This window comes from Hyperolius riggenbachi, chromosome 5, assembly GCF_040937935.1.
Source record: "Hyperolius riggenbachi isolate aHypRig1 chromosome 5, aHypRig1.pri, whole genome shotgun sequence".
Taxonomy (NCBI): Eukaryota; Metazoa; Chordata; class Amphibia; order Anura; family Hyperoliidae; genus Hyperolius; species Hyperolius riggenbachi.
In genome coordinates, this window is record NC_090650.1 from 385,660,707 (window position 1) to 385,675,222 (window position 14,516).

Sequence of the window (14,516 nt, forward strand, 5' to 3'; positions counted from 1 at the left end):
CATGACAGAAGGCTCTGGCTCCAAATGTTTTGAGTTGTACTCTGGTAGTGGTCAAGTAATTAGAGCTTGTTGATCTGAAGTTATGAGAGGTGTGATGCAGTTGCAACAAATACTTTGGTTTTCCAGGGCTTAAAAGACAACTGAAGCCAAAGGTATATGGAGGCTGCCATATGTATTTCCTTTTAAGCAATACCAGTTACCTGGCTGTCCTGCTGATCCTCTGCCTCTAATACTTTTAGCCATAGACCCTGAACTAGCATGCAGCAGATCGAGTGTTTCTGACATCGTCAGATCTGACAAGAATAACTGTATGCTTTTTTCTGGTGTTATTCAGGCACAACTGCAGTCAAATAGACCAGCAGGATAGCCAGGCAACTGGTATTGTTTAACCACTTGCCGACCGCTCCACGATTGTCGTAGATGCAGCGGCAGCCCCAGGACTGCACAACGGCAATTGGCGTGAAGTCCAGGTGTGGGTTTTTTCAGGAGATTGCGTGCTGAGTTCTGCTCCACTCCCAGCTATTTACATTGTACAGCTCTGTGATCCACTGCAGCGATGTACTGGGGACAACCGTGTGACACAGCTGTCCCCCTGAAAAATAAAGAAACAATGCAGGGGGGGGGGGGGTAACGGAATCACTTACGTGCAGAGTTGTACGGCCCTGCAGCGAGTTACTAGAGCTGCATTGGCCTAAATTGTAATAAAAAAAAAAGTAGCCTGGTTGCTAAGGGGGTGTACGCCTATGGTTCTGAAGTGGTTACAAGGAAACAAATATGGCAACCTCCATATCCCTCTCGCTACAGTTGTCCTTTAAGTTGTATAGAGATATGAGTCATAGTAGGACAATTTTGAAGAGTATTCTCCATTTTACAGGAAGCCAGCGGAGTGATAAAAGGATCAGTGTTCTGTGGCAATAGCAGGGTTGGCTTGTCAACAGCTTTGCGGCAGTATTTTGTACTAGATGCAGCTGGTGAAGGTTTTTATTGGGAAGGCCTGTTTCACAACAGCTGAAATTGATTCCTGAAGTTTAATTCCCCACTGGGCACAGTGTCATTGCTAATTTAAAAAAAGGTAAATTAACACTAAGCTGGGCTTAAAAAGAAAAGGGGCAGAAGTGATGTCACTTTTGGCATCACAGTAGAAATTGAAACCAGCAGGAATTGTGTTTTCTTTTTTCATATCACATTTATCTTAAATCTGACAGTGAACACTAAAAACAACCAGATAGGATAGCTAAATAAATAATTATTAGATTATTAAATTAATTTTTTTTCAGTTAACTTCTTACTGCACCAGGTGCAGTATAATCACATCCTGGAAAACAATTCATATGAAGTCCCAGGGACGTGAAAGTTAGTCAATGGGAGCGGGCGGCCGCCACGCGCACTTTCATTACCGCCGGTTAGCGGGGACATGAATGAATGGAAACGCAGTTCCCGATTCAATGAACGTCAGCGTCTATGAGAGGCCTGCATTCATTGTATCTTCCGGTTGTAACAGTGCACGCATTACTTCCAATTCACGTCCTTATGTACGTGAATCGGAAATAATGACTAAGGACATCTTGAGGCCAAATAGTAAAACTACATCAAAAAACATTTAATAAAAAAAAAAAATACATAAATAGTTGCCTTAGGGACTGAACTTTTTAAAATAATTATTTTAAGGGGGTATATTACGGTTGTCTTTTAATTTGCAGGCTTATAAATAGTGATGGGACGCAAAATTGAAAAAATGCACCTTTATTTCCAAATATTGTTACCATACGCTGTACTAGGGAAAAATGTTAAACGTTGCAATAACCGGGACAAAGGGGCAAATAAAATGTGTGGGTTTTAGCCACAGTAGAATGTTTTATTTTAACACTATAATGGGCGAAAACAGAGAATTACTTTTTTTTTCTTATTATTCCAATTAAAATGAGTTTAGAATAAAATCATTCTTAGCATAATGTACCTCCCAAAGAAAGCATAATTGGTGGCAAAAACAAAACAAAAAACAAGATATAGAACATGTTGTGATTAGTTGTGATTAAGTTATTGGCAAAATAAGGGAGGAGCACTGACAGGTGAAAATTGCTGCTCTAGTCCTAAAGGGGACAAAACCCCTCAGTGGTCAAGTGGTTAAAGGGGCACTACAACGAAATATAAGCTCTTGGGATTTCCTTAATAGCAGGTTTCTATTAGAAAGAGCCCCACATATTAGATTTGTAATGTAATTTTGTAAACCAAAGCACTGTCGAATATGTGTTGCTCTAATAGAAACTTAATAGGAAAATCCCAAAACCTTATATTTCGCTGTAGTGCACCTTTAATATGGAGTTTCATCACACTTTAACCTCCCCATGTGGTGAGCCAGGTAATTTGTCCTCCACCAATTACGTCTATATTGCTGCCCGGTGTATAATTTGGGTACCGGGCTTATAGCTGGCGGGGGGTTATGTGCAGAAAGGGATGGGCAGTGTTAGGCGCAGGGTAGTAGACGGATTAGTTTTATGAGTAGCTAGGGCAAGCATGGGAAAACTTGGCCCTCCAGCTGTTACGGAACTACAAGTCCCACAATGCATTTGCCTTTATGAGTCATGGCTGTGGCTGTCAGACTCCTGCAATGCATTGTGGGACTTGTAGTTCCATAGCAGCTGGAGGGCCAAGTTTGCCCATGCCTGAGCTAGGGGGACAATCAGTGAATTGAGAAGGTAGAGGGAGGGTCAGTGTGAGAAGTGGTTTGATAAAGCGTAAGTAGAATAATAGCAGTATTGATATTCTACTAGGATTTCCCAATGCCCTTTCCCCATTATGCCCCGTGTGGGCCTCTCAGATCACAAGCTCTGCATCTTCAGTTGCTATACCACTGTCTTAACATATTAAACAAAAAAGTACCGCTCAGGCACGGTGGTTCCACTTAGGCCTGTGAGGTCACACTACACCACCAGGGATGCTCAAATTCGGCTTCGGGAGATATCCGGATTTTTGCTATCCGGATATCTCCCAGTAATGCTGTGCGGGCTGGGCGGGGGGGTCAAGCTTACCTCTCTGATGTCTTCTTCGGTCGTCCCTCGGCGCCTCCCACGATGCGCTCCAAGCGGCGGTCACCTGATTACAAACACTTCCTCCTTCAACCCGGAAGGAGGAAGTGTTTGTAATCACGTGACGCGCATGGAGCGCATCGTGGGAGGCGCCGAGGGACGGACAAACAAGACGTCAGAGAGGTAAGCTTGACCCCCCCGCCCAGCCCACACAGCATTACTGGGAGATATCCGGATAGCAAAAATCCGGATATCTCCCGAAGCCGAATTTGAGCATCCCTGTACACCACAGCCACAACATATATGGTCAACAATATCAGCACATGTACATAGAACCAATACATTCCATGGCCCCTTAACCTTCATGAACGTAGTTCGGGGTAAGCCGCGCAGGAGGATTTCTCAGGCCCTGCACTTTGCTAGCTGCGTGTGCACTCCGATCACCGCCACTCCGTGCCAATTAACCCCCCCCCCCAGACCCCGTGCACTGCCTGGCCAATTAGTTCCAGGCAGCGCTGAGGGGTGGATTGGGACTCCCAATGACGTCACGACGTCGGTGACGTCATCCCGCCCGTCGCCATGGCGACGAGGGAAGCCCTCCAGGAAATCCCATTCTTTGAACAGGATCTCCTGACCGGAGATCGCCGGAGGCGATCGAAGCGGGCGGGGGGATGCCGCTGCACAGCAACTATCATGTAGCTAGCCCTAGGCTCGCTACATGATTTGAAAAAAACAATTTAAAAACTGCTGCGCTGCCCCCTGGCGGTTTTTAATAGACCGCCAGGAGGGTTAAAGAGAACAAAGCAACACTTTTTTTCCTGGTTTCTAATAGCTATAGGAGCTGCCATGTTGCCCATTTCCCTTCTAGCTGCCCATTTATCCAGGGGAAGGTTTGAAGATAGACAGGGATGAGCAATGGATGAAATCCGAATGAGTTTCATTTGAATTCCATCCTCCTAATTAGTGCACCTAAGCAGGTGTGTGCAGGGGGGGGGGGGGCTAAACTTACCCAGCAGCCATCTTGTTTAACCCAACCCATCCCACGCTGCGTTTCAAGCTGCATCACATGACTACTATGCTTCCTCCTTCAACCCGGAAGGAGGACGTGTTTGTAGTCACATGACTGCAGCCGTGGGAAGGTTAAACAAGACAACTGTTGGGTAAATGTAACCCCCACCCCCTCCCCCCGACAGGTGCACTAATTAGAAAGAAAAAATCCAAATGAAACTCATTTGGATTTCATCCGAATTTAATCCGGAGAGTATCACTGAAGATAGCATCTCTGACTTTTCTAAACTCTTTAAAGCACAGTGTCCTATCTACCCACCCCCTGCTGATGAAAGCTTTTGTTTGCTTTCTGCTAATGAGTGCAATCAAATAATTATATCAGTCCTGATCTGACTAAAATTTCTGAGGTCAGACAGGCCCCGGAAGTAGGGTAATAAAAACCTCTGCTAAACTTTTAAATGTAAAAACAAGAGTTAAAATAGTTTTTATTATTAGTATTGACATGCATTTTAATGTGCCATTGAGATGCCATGTGTGCTAAAAAATGGTGCTTGATTCACTTTAAGCTTTCTCTCAGGAACAATCTTTGAGCAAGTGACAAGGGGAGTATTTTAATTTTTTTTTAATGTGTCTCTGCTGCACAAAAAAAAGTTATAAAAGAAGCATACTTCTGTCCAATGAGGATATTATTCTTGTTCAATGTCATCACCGCAAACCTCGTACTCATTTCTAGACAATGTAATACAGCAACAGAACAACACAAAAGACTATATTTCATAATCAACCTTTGATTTCATGTCCCTTGCCTACGTTTTTTTTATGACACAGCCTGTAAACACTATAATCCAGACTTGTCATTACCACAAAAGTAGGATGAGAAATAAAGACACGTAAATAGCCGCAATCAGGCCACATGTTTTTTTATTTAGTAGTGTTTATGTTCCCAAGTTACATTTTAGGTCTATTGAATGTAAGACTACAAAATTACCATTAGATTTTTTTTTTCTGTGCTTATAAAATACCAACATTTGTTTGTTTACTGTCATACACTCTGTAACACAGTCTGAAACAATTTACATGGAATCATAGGCACTTCAAAGGCTTAAAAAGACTTTTACAACTTAAATGCATGGAGGAGGAAAACAAAAACCTGCTCTTCAAACTTACTCGTACCTTTGGAGAAAAATAAAAATTAAGAAAAAAACAAAACAGAAATGAGTTTGTAACGTGGCCATATAGTTTGTCAGAATACTGTTCTGATCTTTGGATTTGGTTGTGTCATACAGTCCAGGCATCCATAGAAAGCTTTGGCTCTCCACTCATGTTGTACCTTCAGCTCTGCCACATGTATAAAAAAATGAGGCCAAAACTTTTTGACCTGAAGGTTTTTGAATTCATGTAAGAGGACTGCAGGGAAGCGGGTCAAGTGTGACTCCCAGGAAGTGACCCTGCTGCATTAAAAGCAACTCTAGTAAAGTACAGAGAGTGAGCCCAGTGTGTCTTACAGGCTTACGTCTTACTTTTAACCGGTTCCGGACCATGGTCATTGAAATCTACACCCGGTTTTGGAGCGGTTATCGCTGCCAGGGTGTAGATTTCAATTATCACGCCGCATGCCACTGCCGATCATGCTGCTCTCCCGCCGCTATGACAAGGCCAACAAAATCGCCTCCTGACCGGCTCACAGAGTTCTGCTGTCATACCCACAGCAGAGCAAGTGGGCTGCAGTGACGGGAGAGTGGCGCGAACGGCAAGAGAGACTAATCCGTGACATAACTCATGCATGCCCTGTATAGGTGAGCTTGTATACGGTTGGGAGCATGGCCACAAGAAAAAGATTGTTCTTTGCAGGAACGGTGGGCTCAAAAAAAAAAAAAAAAAGGATCTTGGAAGTCCAAACATGCAAGCAGGCATATAGTTCCATGTAGGCTAGAGAGCCAAATATTTCTTTACGGTTTGTGAACCCAAATCAGGTACTTCAAAACAATGTAAAGTTATATGTTCTGGTGGCTTCTTAGATCTCCGGAAGGTTTCAGTGGCAAGATATCCTGTTTTTGATCCCACTCTCAGCACTGAGTCACAGTGTACATGTGACATGAGTAGGGGTCTCTCCTGTCTGAACATTATTTAACATGAAAAATAGAACTCCACAGGAGTAGCAAGCTTTCCTTATGCTGGCTGTGGCAGTTTGGCAGAGACAGGAATTTGGGAGTGAAAATCTCACCGACCAAAGCCTTGTGAATAACAGGAAGCCACTGGGTGATATAGTCTTACAATGTTTAACAAGAAACTAAGATATCGGTTTTAGGTGTACTGATACTTCAAAACAGCAGCTCCTAAGACAATTTCAACTGATAGTTGAGGGAGGGTTCATGTCACCTTGAGAACTTTACTTCTGTCCAGGACTTTTGAGCATTCTTCCTCTGTCTCCACACCTTCATAGCAACCTACAATTAACATTGCAGCTTAGCTACGGTCACCACAGTGGGAATTCACTACATATTTATGATCATCAAGAATGGAGCTAAAAAAAAAAAGAAAATCTCTACCCTTCAGTCTCCAAGGTTGTCAGCATTTCAGACTCAAATAATTGGTAATTAGGCACCAATATGGTTTTCTGTATGTGATGGAGGGGGGGGGGGGGGGGGTAAAGCACTATTTTCATAAGGAGGGATATACGAAATGAATGTCAGCCAACAATGCTCTTGAGGATACATTATATGGGGATAACCAAAAGCTACTTACCAAAAACAATATTAAAATCTATGGTCTAATTCTGATCTCTGTGGTTAGTATATCTTTCCATTTGGTTCCATAGCATAGTGAAGAGTGACTGTGGGATAGAACCCTGCCTCACTACACCAAGTTTGAAAAATTCTGTTTAGTCTGGAGCTGTCCTTTAATGCAGGCCCGTCACCAAAGTATGCCATTTTAGCTTCCTGTTTGAGTGCTCCAAGATCCCAGAGGCAGCATAACATGCAAATACTGACTTTAAAAGGGAAAACCATTCTAGGCCCTCCACCTTTCAATTAGCATATCATTCTAATGGGCAACCTCGCTGACCAATAGTAAGTTCTGGGAGGTGGGAGGAGTGGGGCTTAGCATAACTTTTACCCAGAAAGTTGGTATTTGCGTGTTAGAGCTCACCAGGTATAAGGATGCCCAAGATCTCACAGAAGACTGTAGACAATCAACCCTAGCTGCTTGTGCTCTCTACAGAATGGTCACATGGGTGACAGGTTTACTTTAAGCTTGTGACAAGCTATACCAGCACAAAGCAACTTGTAATTCTCCAGAAATCGGTGCACTGCAAAACTCAGTGCACTCTGTCAGCTAGAGAGACTCCTCTTTTGGGCCTCATTAGTCAGTGTCCAGGAAAAGAACACCAGTGTAACGCCCCTAGACTTAACACTCTACGCTCTTCTAGAAATATAAAATTTGATTGGTTGCTAGGGGCAGTAACCTCAGTTCTTTTAAACACTTTGAAAAATAAAGCTCACCATCGTAACCTGGCTACAATGTATTTTATCTGTTATGTAAACAGAGCCACCAGCACTTCATTGTAGGTAAGGTGTTACTGGCCTTCTCCTGTAACGGAGGTCTTAAAGGTGCATCCGCTCTCTGCACTGCGGTGATGTCACTGAACTGCGACAAAGGAAGGAAATGGGTGTGGCCAACAGCAACTATACATCAGTTCCTGTTCATTCAGGATAGCTGGAAACTGGTTTAGTTTATATGTAAAAGCAGCAAGTCATAGCAGCCAAACTTTCGGTTTTCTGAAGTGAAACCCATAAGTGACTAATTCGAATTGCCTGCTACGGAGTATCCCTCTATCTATAGGGATCCCATTTATGGGACAATGAAGTAATATGCAGAGTAAATATCACAAAAATATATATCACAATACCATTTATTAGAGACTGAATTGTCTTTAAGATGCATTCTCCATTATATAAAAGCAAGACCCTGATCTATCATAGGATAGCAGTGAGAGGATTCTATATTGGATTTCCTCTGCAGAACAAAATACACTTGGGAATCCCTATTTATGGTCTGCAGTATCGGAACTGTAGGTGTTCTAGGTTACAGAAATATAAAAATGGCCCCTCCTTCAGCACTTAGCCCCACCCTCTTGCAGAGACATGCTGTGGCGTTTCCATGACACACTATTTCCAATGCAGAGTACCATGGAACTTATGTGCAAGGGCGCGGGGCTAGGCACCGGCTTACATGGGGCTCGAAGAGCGTGTTGAAAGAAAAGAAAAACTCTACAAGTAATAACTTTTTATTAAAAGAGGATCCTGTTAATGTCTAGTTTTGGCTTTATGGACTCCAAGGATAGATTTCTGCTAAGGGTTGAAGGCAAGAATCAAGGTATCAAAATTATGCTGTATATGTAATAAAAACAAAATGGAGATGACTGTGGTAGAAAGAACTTGCCGTCTTTAGTCCTAATTTGATATAACCAAATTGGGTGGAATAAATCATTCAAAAGAAAAAAACAACAACAAAAAAAAACTGCAGGCTAAGATAAATTTCTGCTTTTACTGCACCTACTGAAAAGTTTTTTCAATTTAAACCAAAGGCCAATAATGTCTTTTATAATGTGAAGATGCATTGAGGCAAAGAGCTAATCAAATCTCTGCTACACAAATTACGGGATCCACCAAAGTTAATGGGTAATAAAACCCAACACTGAAAATTCAGTATGAAATGTTATTTGATGTGATAACGAAAAACATTCTAGCTTGTTTGTTTCTCTTCATTACCCTTTGACTTTACATTGTATCACTGGCAAGTCTTTAATAGTTCAGGAGGCGTGGCTGTGATGACCTCTCTTTATTTCAACCCAGCTCGTTGCGCATTTCTAACTGTATAAAAAATTGTGCCCGCAGCAGACACATGAAAAATAGAGCAGCAATTATCATCAATTAAGAAACGCCCCTGAATTATTTCTAAAATAAGCTTCTATATTCAGTGACATGAGCCTTTAAAATCCTTAAAAATGTGAAATCGCACTTAAGAGGGGATGCACCTTTAAAACAAGATTAGCTTACGAAGTAACAGCTAGTAAATAGAGATTTCTTATTTTAATTTGATACATCAGTCAGGATATATCTCTTAAAAAGTACATTTAAAAAACAGAGCGGTAGAGTAAAAATTAAAAAAAAAAAATGAATATCAGACAGATTTATACAAATTTTAAGTTTACATAGAAAAAAAAAAAAGAAAAAAAGAAAAGAAAAAGTACATTTACACTAATATACTGTATATCTGAGTTACCCTAGGACAATTGCACCATATGACAACTACTAAAGGCATTTGTTTGGAAACAGATAAATTAATGAAATAAAACTAAAAATTTGAGCGATCTGAGACATGCTAAAAATATTTAAACAACCTTTCATAGACCCGAAGTTTGAAAGCAACCGTTTGTCCTTACGTTTTTCTTTATCATCCTGTACGTTTCTGCATAAAGATATGAAACATTTTGGTGAATACCAATGGTCATATAAAATAATACTTTGCCACTGCTACTCACTCAACAATGATTTTTTTTGTACTTTTTTGATTTTAAGGAATACATGAAAAGTTTTTTTTTTCTTAAATACAATGGGATTTTTTTTTCATATCATAAGTTGCCTCCGAGGCTCTTTAAAGAACAAGGAAAAAAAAAGAAAAAAAAAAAAAAAAAGAAAAGAAATCTTTACTCTATGCAAAAGCTTTATTTAAAAGAAAAACAAAAAAGTTCTGTGATCTCGAAAAAGAGTCACTAGGTAGGAGTTTTACGCGTAAAACTCTTTTGTAGGTGCCTTTTGGTAGACGGCGCTGGATGGTTTTCGTTCTCCCAGGTCATAGCTGCCTTCGTCCTTCTTCCTCATGCGATAAACCAGCAGCAGGATAAGGAAAACAGCAAAAAGGAAGCCGATGCCCCCACCAGCAATAACCGCTGCAAGACAAAAGGAGATATATGGTTAGACCTGAGAGTTTTGGCGAATGAAAAGCCCATGATTTTAGTTTTGGAGAGTGGGAAGATGTAAGAAACTGACAGGTCGGTACTACTGTCTAAGGACTTAGTGGGGAGGTCTCCTCCTACTTCCTGTTACTGTGATGCGCTTGTGCTCAAATTTAAAAACACGGGCCCATGTGCACTTTACTTTTTCTCATTGAAGATCATTTTTCAACTCCTTTTTAAAATAACTTTTCAGCACTTTACAACTTACACAGTATCAAAAAATTAGTGAAAAAGTACTGTCAAAATTATTGACTCGTTTGCTGGTGTTTTTTATTTGCTCATTTGCTGGTGGTGCAAATGGCATTTTATTGACAAGGTGTATAAATATATCACCTGGTTTCACTAGGGAAGTAAGCAATTGTGTCCCAGAAACACTTTCTTTAGTACAGGTAGCCCCCGACTTACAACGACCCGCTGATACGAACGGCATGGATTCTGTGTTTCCATGAGAACAAGTCAAACATTTTTTATTTTTTTTTTCAAATTGGACTTTTAGTTTTTGGGAAAATCGATTAAAAAAAATCAAAGAAATAATGGCTTATAAACCGGTACAAAGGGCAGAGGTGACAGAGGGGGACACTGGAGGCACAGGGGACAGAGACGGCACAATGTTCCGACTTAAGAACAGATTCAGGTTAAGAACAAACCTACAGTCCACATCTCGTTGTGAAAAAGAAATTAGGCAGGCAAAGATTGAAGCTGAAAAACAAATCGCTAAGGATATCAAATCTAACCCAAAAAAGTTTTACAAGTACATTAACTCTAAAAAAAGAAAGGTTCAGGCTAAGTTCACAGTGGGACGTTAAAGTCGCACGTTAAAACAGCATTTAACGCAGAATAACTCACTGCAATGGAAAATCAATGCCCCGTTCACAGTGCACACGTTACGTTAGTGACTAACGCTGCACGTTAAGTAAAAGTACTGCATGCAGTGCGTTATACACGTTATTAGCTGCGTTGGACTGTTTGCACATGCTCAGTAATGACTTGGATGCATACTTTTCATTGCCTGTATTTTTTACTGTATCTGCTGTATGCGACGGTAACGCTGCGTTGCCACTTTTTGGGCGCGTTGCGTTGTAAGCTTGCGGTGCGACTTTAACGTGGCATCAAAACGCAACGTCCCACTGTGAATCTAGCCTGACTGTATAGGACTCCTAAAGGATGAGGGTGGGAACTCAATGGTGGATGACCAAGGTAAGGCAGAGTTATTAAATGCTTTCTTTGCTTCTGTCTTCACAAAAGAAACAGCACTGTTGCAAACTACAGAGGCGGAAGAGTCTCAATCTTCTAATTGTAATATTAAATACTTAACGCAGGAAGAAGTGAAGGCAAGACTAAATAAATTAAAAATAGACAAGGCACCTGGCCCGGATGGCATGCATCCTCGGGTCCTAAGGGAATTAAGTTCAGTTATAGATAAACCCCTTTATCTTATCTTTTGTGACTCTCTTGCAACTGGCAGAGTCCCAGTGGATTGGCGTACAGCCCACGTTTTCCCATTATTTAAGAAGGGCAAAAAATCAGATCCAGGAAATTATAGACCTGTAAGCTTAACATCAGTTGTATGCAAACTATTTGAGGGGTTACTAAGAGATACTATACATGACTTCATAGTAGAAAATAATCTTATTTCTCAGCATCAACATGGGTTTACTAAAGACAGGCCCTGTTTGACTAACATGCTCAGCTTTTATGAGGTAGTGAATGCTAATATGGATATTGGGAATGCTGTAGATGTGATATACTTGGACTTTGCAAAGGCCTTCGACACTGTTCCCCACAAAAGTCTGGTTCAAAAGTTGAGGATGCAAGGACTGGGGAAGAGTCTGTGTTCATGGATAGGGAACTGGCTAATGGACAGAAAACAAAGAGTTGTGGTCAATGGATCGTACTCAAAATGGGAGACTGTTAGCAGTGGGGTCCCACAGGGGTCTGTTCTAGGTCCAGTGCTCTTCAATTTATTTATTAATGACCTAGTAGATGCAGTAGTGAGCAATGTTGCTATTTTTGCAGATGATACAAAATTGTGCAGAATCATCAACTCTCAGGAAGATAGTGTCATATTGCAACAGGATCTGGATAGGATGGCTATATGGGCACATACATGGCAGATGAAATTCAATGTTGACAAATGTAAAGTCATGCATTTTGGATGTACTAATGGTCTAGCACCATACAAAATAAATGGGATACAGTTGGGGACATCAAACTTGGAGTACTCATTGACAACAAGTTAAATAATCGTACTCAATGCCAAGCAGCTGCAGCTAAAGCTAACAAAATTTTGGGATGCATTAAAAGGGAAATAAAAACTTGAGATGCTAGCATAATATTGCCCCTGTTTAACTCTCTAGTAAGGCCACATCTGGAATATGGAATTCAGTTCTGGGCACCACATTACAAAAAAGATATTGCAGTTTTAGAGCAGGTGCAGAGACGAGCTACAAAATTGATACGTGGGATGGAAGGTCTCACTTATCAAGAAAGGTTAGATAAACTGGGTTTATTTAGTCTAGAGAAAAGACGCCTTAGAGGGGATCTAATTAACATGTATAAATACATCAGAGGGCAATATAATAGCTTGGCGGATGAGCTTTTTGTCCCTAGGCCTTCTCAAAGGACTAGAGGACATGATCTGCGCATTGAGGAAAAACGTTTTAGCCATTTATTTAGGAAAGGGTTCTTTACAGTAAGAGTGATTAAGGTGTGGAATGCATTGCCACAGGAAGTCGTTATGGCAAACTCTTTACCTGCATTTAAAGGGGGCTTAGATGCTTTCCTTGCGTTGAAAGACATCCATGGCTACAATTACTAGGTAATGCCTAATGATGTTGATCCAGGGATTTTATCTGATTGCCATCTGGAGTCGGGAAGGAATTTTTCCCTTTAGGGGCTAATTGGACCATGCCTCGTAAGAGTTTTTTCGCCTTCCTCTTGATCAACAGGGATATGTGAGGAAGCAGGCTGGAGTTGTACTTTATACTGGTTGAACTCGATGGACGTATGTCTTTTTTCAACCAAAATAACTATGTAACTATGTAACCGGGGACTACATCTACTGGTCCAAGGCCCATAGAGCCTTATCAATCCATACCATGAACTGAGGACCAAAAAGTCCAAAACAAGCTATACGTATATTATTATTTATTGGATTGATTGATATGGTATGACTCTGTAAAATGTATTAGCTATAGGTTTACTACACACTAGTGGCTCTGGATCCATAGCCTGGTTTTCAAGGGCATAAAGATAAAGAGATGATTTGCATATTCATGGTTGCTCACTTTAAAGAGACTCTGTAACAAAAATGTTCAGCCTTAGTTCTTCTATCCTATAAGTTCCTTTGCCTGTTCTAATGTGCTCTGGCTTACTGCAGCCTTTCCTAATTGCACAGTGGCTGTGTTATCTCTGTTATATGATCTAATCTGTTTTCTTCTGTCGGCTCTGTCGGGCTAGGCTGGAATGTGTGGAATGTGCAGGGTTGCTTGTGATTGGATAGTAGCGATACACACCCTCTGCAGGCCCCCTGCAGGCTCTGTATGACTCACACACTCTGCTTATGTGAGCCTATCACAAGCTGGTTAGTTTGTTTGTAAACACTGCCTAAAACTGGCATTTACAAGCCAGGATTGCAGCAGGGAGAGGCAGAAACAGCACAGAGGGACCCAGGAGAACATAATGAATAGAATGGTATGCTTTTTGCTGTAAAAATTTTAGAGTACAGATTCTCTTTAAGCTGAATTATCATAAGTACCTTCTGTTTTAAGAAGGCAAAATTACATTTAGAGAAGTAAGCAAGTACAGTAACAGTAAAAATTGGATAGAAGTTCTAATTGTTCCTGACTTCACAAGAAGAGATTTTCTTCATTATGGCGTTTGCCCCACTTCCTGTCTGGATAGGAAGTGAGAAAGATTCCCATAAATGGGGGACACCAAACTCTCCAAAAATAAAATACAAGTTTGGGTGGCGTTGGGTATGAAGTATAAAATAATGTTTGGAAATCAAACATCTGAAGGTCTGCATAATGATACGGTTGTTCATGGATGGTCAATAAGATAATTCCAAGTTGATGCAAATTTTATGCAGCTTGTATGGGCCTTTATACTTGAAATTGGAGCCCCCTGGAGATCCCTCCCAGTACTCATTACAACTTTATTTGGGCAGTTGTATGGACACTAGTGTCTCATTCACTCTACAGGGAAAAGATAAAGCTCTAGAGGACACAAGAGCTACACCTCAAAACATATGAAGCCGGCACTTAGAAGTCCAACTCCTAGTAGCTTTCCTCCATGATAAGATGGGAATCTCAGTTGTCCTAGACCCAAATACCAAAAAAAAATGTTTTTCTTCACCCATGACCAATGGGGTTGTCACATCTGATGTGGCCCACCCTCTGCACACATCTATTATAGCAGATTCTGGGACCCCTGTTGTTCCAACTACAATTTTTTTGTGAAACCGT

General features: G+C 41.0%; 1 protein-coding gene and 1 long non-coding RNA gene across 3 annotated transcripts in view; one reads left to right on the plus strand and one right to left on the minus strand.

The window, feature by feature from the left end:
* Positions 1-14,516, plus strand: part of LOC137519063 (uncharacterized) — a 108,476-nt gene that overhangs the window by 70,807 nt on the left and 23,153 nt on the right. The gene's annotated exons all lie outside the window — the stretch shown is intronic.
* The window catches only part of SDC2 (syndecan 2), a 179,635-nt gene continuing 170,057 nt past the window's right edge, over positions 4,939-14,516 (minus strand). For both annotated transcript variants that reach the window (XM_068237699.1, XM_068237700.1), the window contains exon 5: positions 4,939-9,984. In XM_068237699.1, the coding sequence (XP_068093800.1) occupies positions 9,821-9,984 (164 nt within the window). In that variant the 3' untranslated portion in view covers positions 4,939-9,820. The remainder of the gene's footprint in view (positions 9,985-14,516) is intronic.